Source organism: Didymella exigua, assembly GCF_010094145.1.
Source record: "Didymella exigua CBS 183.55 unplaced genomic scaffold M421scaffold_30, whole genome shotgun sequence".
Taxonomy (NCBI): Eukaryota; Fungi; Ascomycota; class Dothideomycetes; order Pleosporales; family Didymellaceae; genus Didymella; species Didymella exigua.
This window is the reverse complement of record NW_022984804.1, coordinates 49284-55234: the sequence shown is the minus strand read 5'-3', so window position 1 is coordinate 55234 and position 5951 is coordinate 49284. Positions and strand designations below refer to the sequence as shown.

Sequence of the window (5951 nt, the reverse complement as noted above, 5' to 3'; positions counted from 1 at the left end):
CTATAATTTATTATCACAGTCTATTATCACATACTTATGCTCTAAAGTATACAATAGTACAAAGTCTAGAGTAGTAACCTAGATTTTGCTAATAACTACCCATTCCTAGACCCTACCTAGCTACCCTACCTATACCTATACCTAGTCACGTGCTACCCTACCTATACCTATCCCGAGTCACGTGCTACCCTATCCAAACCGTTTGGGTAGGGTACCTCATGTACCCTACCTAGTTCCTACCCATAAATCACGTGACTATACCTATACCCTACCCTACCCTACCCATCCGCCAGCCTACGTACACTGCTGCGCTGATTAGAGATCTAGAGGCTTTTAAAGCCTTTCTCTAACTTACACAGTACTACACTAAAGTCTGCCCCTAGTAGCTTACCCTGTGCTGTGATAGTAGTAAATAACTACACTCTTTCCTTACTCTCCTTCTTACTCTCCCTCTTCCTCTCTCCTACTCTTTAGGCACTTACCTGCCTCTAAATATAGACAAGGGATCTACCCTAATGTACACAGATTGCTTAGTCTCCCTAGTTAGAAGGGGAGCTGTAGCATAATATAGTAGCAACACCTATGCAGGCAAGAAATGCTTTCTAGGGTAGTGTATTTGCACTATAATTCTATAGCTTAGCACGTCGTATATGCCCTTTAGGAGGCAAGATAGTGGACTTCATCCTCATCAATTAGACGTAAAATGAATACCAACCAACCAATCAACCAACCACCTAACGCGGCTATTATACTTCAGAAGTTTGAGAAGAAGCCTAGCGAGCTGCCGCGCACTCCATCTCCATTACTTAACGTCAATCGGCTTGCAATTGAACAGTTTTGTAAGGCAGTAGTAAAGGATCACAAAAGTTATGAGGCAAGGAAGCTGGTGCGCATGTTCAACTACTTAGCAGCTCGCAACGCGGTTCTTAAGGTGGAAAATGAAGGCCTCCGCGCCCAAATTGACACTAAGAAGACCTCTTGGAAACACCGCCAAGCCCTGCCGTTGCAGGCCTCTAAGTCCTATACTTCTACTGCAGTGTTCTGGTCTCCAACAAAGGTGGATGAGGCCCAGCATCAACTGCGTCTCAACGCTCGCGCCCAGGCTGAGGAGACTGCTGCAAAGCTTCGCAAGAAGACTGAGCAGGCTGAGAAGAAGGCACGGAATGAGCGGGAGAAGGAGGAGAAAAGCAATCGTCAAGCAATGGCAAAGGAGGAGAAGGCTAAGAGGAAGGCTGCTAAACAGGCTGAGAAACAACAAAAGAAGCAGGAGCGCGACGCACTCAAATCTGTCCAATTACCCCAAACAGGCAAGCGCAAGGCCTCACAGAAGCCTCCTACAGAGCCAGCAGCTAAGAAACAGCGTGCGCGTGGTGCTACTCGCGTTGTAGTTGAGGTGTCACCTTCCCCGACACCTCTAACAGTTACCACCTGCAGCGGCCGCACCACACGTTTAAATAAGAAGTGGGAACAAGTCAAGCACTGTAGAGCTTAGTACACTGTTGCGATAGAATTTTAGGCAATAATTACTATTGTATGTTGCTCTATAGCCTCATTTTGGTGGGTGCCGCTGGTGGTTTTCGCGTGCACAAGATGAAACTGTGCACGAGGTGCACGGACACTGTATGCCTTGTGATCCCTGCGCAGTAGAGCGTTTCTCAGAATCCCAGCGGCTGGCGGTTGGTATTCCGGGTGCTACGGAAGGCGATCTAATAGACCATGCATATCTATCGGCGCGTGAGCCTGACGAATGATAGCCTGCTATCTATGCTCAACCCCGCCCTGCCCCCGTTGGCTTTGTAAAACACGCGCTAAGTCGCGTTTTGGCGCCTCGCCTGAACGCGTGCGGCGCAACGTGCTCTCGCGTTGTATCTTGACCAAGAACACTCACTCATCTCGAGACAATAGCTTGACGATAGATCTATTCGCGTTTAATCCTCAGCATCGCGTGCTGGTGTGCAAGCTCTGCGGTTACGCTGTTAGTCTTCAGAACCCTTTGATTTTGAGACCACACCATTGACCATAACGTCGAAAACAATCTCAGGCATCTGGCAAGAACTAAGTATTGCGCAAGTTGACTCGCCAATGCTCGCGTCGGATCTCATGATGGTCTTTCTTGATACTGTAGACTGCAGTAGATACAGAGACCTGGTAAAGTTGGAGAGAATATAGAGCAGCTGTGGAGACCTACCTGATATCAATCAAGGATAAGGTACGCCTGCACCTGCGGCGCAATCATAAAAACTGCAAGCGGGAAGCGATGTTTGAATAATTTTTGTGCTCGTCTCGAGAGTGAATCGGGACTTTCCCAAATTGATGTTAGTCAAAGACATAAAGCTCATCCAATCAGGTACTAGCTTGATGCCAAGCCACGTGATGGCGCGATCGCGTGTTTCCGTCTCCCAGCCTCCCGTCACCCCTCGACTGCAACTTCGACCTCATCACCATCTGGTGGTTCTCAACATCGCAGTCACTGTTCCGCGCATCACCTCGCACTATTGACCTCTCCCTTCCTCCAAATCGCGCCCTCCGCCCCCGCTTCGCTCGTTGCGCGTATTGAGTATTCGACGCAACCCACCATCTTCGTGAATATCATTGAAGCCCCTGGCGGTAAAGGTAGACGGCCGTTGCTCGAGCTTCGTTCCATCTATCGGCTGTCGTCCGCGGGGTGGGTTCTCGCTTGGGGCTTGTGCGCGTACCCAGTGTTTGCGACGGTCGTGGTGAACAATACAGAGTCAAGGCTGCTCCACAAAGCCTGGGCGGGCGGGTTCCCTTGCGCATCAGCGTTGATCAGTTCTCTACGCCAAGTGTGTCAAGGGGGATTTGGTGAGTAGCAGCGTATTTTTTTGGTTAGCTAATATGAATTTTGATCTTGATCACAAGGCGCTTGCCTATCCTGCTTCGAACCTTTCTGACGACGAACCTGTAACGCCATGTCTCTGTTCCCTCGTCTTCCGGTGTGACGACGCTAAGCTCGCAACCCTGCTCCTCGTCGCCAGGATACCCACAGCCCACGGTACCGCAGACTCTGAATTCGTGTTGCAGTATGATGGCGACAGGTTGATGCCTACCAATGTCAGGCTGGTGAGTGGCAGAGGACATCTGAAGCCAACACAGCTCGACAATCTTGTGCCTCGGAAGGGCAAGGGGAAGCAGCGCCGCGACATCAAAACCCTCCAGTTGTCCACGGAGCAGCCGTCTCCTGTCTGGTGTCCAGCGAGCACTACAACGTTCAGTCCAAGGCCAGGGCATGAAGCTGCTCTCCAGCGTCTCATAGATCTCGCCAAAGAAACGAAGATTCACGTTGTTTTCGACTTCAACCAGCTGCACCAGTCCTACAAAGGTTCCTTTAAAGCCTTCGGCAAGGCAGCTCAGGGGCTGGTTAGGTACCCAGTCGAGGCGCCACTCATTGAACGAGGGCTGAGGAATGCAAGCTGGGAGGTGTTTGCACCTACCGAACTTGCTGAGGCGCCGCCTGCTTACCAAGGCTTACGTAGGCGGAAGCGCCAAAGGCAGGGTACGTCATCAGAATCCTTTCCTCCATAATGCCTCTCCTCATCAACTGACCCGTACAGAAAGTTGCGGCTCACCTCCTCCGCCGCCCAGGAGCTGGACTCCCACAACGCCGAGGGCCGGATCGTACACAACCGAGAAGACGGTATCAGTAAGTCCCGAGACCGAGGCTGCCGCACTGCGACACGCGCAACTCGACTTTCACACCAACATCTACATCAATACGATCGTGGAAGACCGAGTCGCTGCGCGTATCGAGGAGCTCAACGCCTCGCAGGCCGCAGCCATCGACGCCGCCGTCGCCAAACGTCTCGATGCGTATTTCAGCTCGCCATCGCATGCCGAGCGACTCGACGCCGCAGTAGACAGACAAGTCGACGCAACTGTAAAAGCTCGTCTCCCAGACGCCGTACAGGATGTTTTCGTCTCAGCAGACCCGCCCAGCTCCCCTACATCCGTCACCTATGACGCCCGCGGCAACCGCTACCCCAAGCTAACCCCCCTCACGTCAGCAGGCAAAACGTTCCTCCCGCACCTGCGCACCCACCTCCTCGACCAATTCTCGCTCTTCCAGCAACAGCAACTTGAAGTATTCAAGAAGCGCATCAGCGAAATGTACGACGACGTCGCCTCCTCCGCTGCGGACGACCGCATCCGCGAGCAGGCCGAGTGGGAGACCGAGCGCGAGGAGCACTCTGTTGAGATCTCGCTGCTGCGGCGCGACACGCTGGACGAACTGTGGCTCGAGGGGCAGAAGGTGCTTGAGGCTGGCCAGGAGCAGGTTGGGGAGTTGGTTGACCAGCTTGGTGAGGAGTTAGTGGACAGGGTGGGGGCGCTTGTGCAGAGGATTGAGGGGCTGAATGGGTATTGTGTGCGGAGGATTGTTGCTGCTGAGGTGGCTAGGCAGTGGCGGAGGACGGGTGGTGTGCCGAAGGGTTTTACGAAAAGGTTTGGTAGGTTTCTATTGACGTACCCAGATCCGAAGTTGTTGGGAAGGAAGATGAGAGGGGACATGGAGTGGGTGGACGTCTCGTTCGATTCGTCTTTTGGATACTCTCGTCCTTGAGATGGTGAAGTCACGACAGCTCTTGCATAGCTGGTTTATGTATGTAACCATGTAGCTCATCTATAGCAATCTACCAATTTTTTCATACACATCACGTCATCTCCTTCCCCATGACGTTGCTTTGGAGCAACGCCTTACACGCGATATCGGGCCGTTGCTACCGCATGACAGCGGTAAGTCTAGCTAGAAGCGCTAAGCTCACTTCGCCAACCTTACTCCAGCCACATCTTGTTCCTTTTTCTTCTCTCTTCCACCCGTAGAAGTCGACCTTCGTACTCTTTGATTTGCCTGCAGTCTGGGCATTCAGCCGTCCACCAGTGATGATGTGCTAGCGTTCCTTGAGCTTGTGATTGCTCCTTGAGGCGACTGGTCTGCGTCCGTCCTCATCATTTTGCAGCAGCAGCATTTAGCGGCACAGCAGACCTAGGCGTTACTACCTAATCAAAATAACGCCGAGAATACGCTGAAAGACAGCAATGAGGGAAGAGGGTGGCATTACAAGGCGTTCACATCGGGCCCTAGCAGCGGCCCAATGCCTCAATAGCATCCGTCAGGCCCAGACAAGCCTTGCTTTACAAGCCTTACTTCACGACACTCGCAGCTTGGTAAGCCCATCTTCTTAGTCTTTATTAGAGCTGTGGTTGAATAATTTGATTTATCTTAAGGCGGAGAGACTTAATTCTTTGCCTTTTGTTACTAACGTACTCTATCACCGAACCGGTTGTAAAGAAAGTAGGGGAAGGACTAGACTACTTTCTTCCTAGTCTAGAAGGACCTAGACAAATCTAGACTAGCTTTGTCTTAATAGGAAGCGTATAGCCTAATAGAGATGAGGTAGGGTTATGTAATATAATAGACAAGTTATTATATTAGATACTAGGTAGAGATTCCTAGGCTAGGTACAGAGCGAACAGAGGAGGGAGAGCTAGAGGTATTTATACTTCCTCTCCTCTGTTTGTATTTCTAAGCAGAACGTTCTAGACTCCTCTAAGTGGGTCTACTTTATCTATGCTTAGTATTGCTGCATATGCAAGCAAGATTACGTAGGTGCATGCGTAATCGTATACGTCAGCATCTTACAGAGTAGGCTACTCTATTTGTAAGCAGAGGGTCTAGAACATCTCTAGTTACTAAAAATAGAGAACAGCATATCTTAAGAACGAGAGGAGATACAGGCTTCGTAAGCACACCATTCTAATCCTCTCTTTTAGGAGATTATAATAACAATGCTTAGGTGAGCATAGCGCTATACCCAAGAAGGAAATACGCTAGAGAAAGATTATAAGAACAAAGTCTTATAACTTTACACCGGTCATATCACCGAACCAGTCAGAAACTATTGGCGCGCCTAACTTATATTGCAGCAACTTGAATT

At 50.5% G+C, this 5951-nt stretch overlaps 2 protein-coding genes across 2 annotated transcripts; both read left to right on the top strand.

Annotated features, from left to right (window-relative positions):
* Nucleotides 1–892: 892 nt before the first annotated feature.
* Nucleotides 893–1454, top strand: M421DRAFT_7976 (uncharacterized protein; the record flags this gene model as incomplete). The annotated part of the gene is made up of 2 exons (XM_033597503.1): nucleotides 893–1361; nucleotides 1435–1454. 2 exons carry the CDS (start codon nucleotides 893–895, stop codon nucleotides 1452–1454), a joined length of 489 nt encoding a protein of 162 aa, XP_033445533.1.
* Nucleotides 1455–2423: 969 nt separating this feature from the next.
* M421DRAFT_423830 (uncharacterized protein) lies at nucleotides 2424–4637 on the top strand. The gene is made up of 2 exons (XM_033593578.1): nucleotides 2424–3514; nucleotides 3573–4637. The coding sequence occupies exons 1-2, from the start codon at nucleotides 2857–2859 to the stop codon at nucleotides 4574–4576; spliced, it is 1662 nt and encodes a 553-aa protein (XP_033445532.1). The 5' UTR covers nucleotides 2424–2856; the 3' UTR covers nucleotides 4577–4637.
* Nucleotides 4638–5951: the final 1314 nt, after the last annotated feature.

Bases quoted from the DNA above. Each gene is read 5' to 3' on its own strand.
- M421DRAFT_423830 (XM_033593578.1), top strand. From the start codon at position 2,857: ATGAATTTTGATCTTGATCACAAGGCGCTTGCCTATCCTGCTTCGAAC. The intron at 3,515-3,572 runs GTACGTCATCAG...TGACCCGTACAG, and splicing joins GCGGAAGCGCCAAAGGCAGG to AAAGTTGCGGCTCACCTCCT.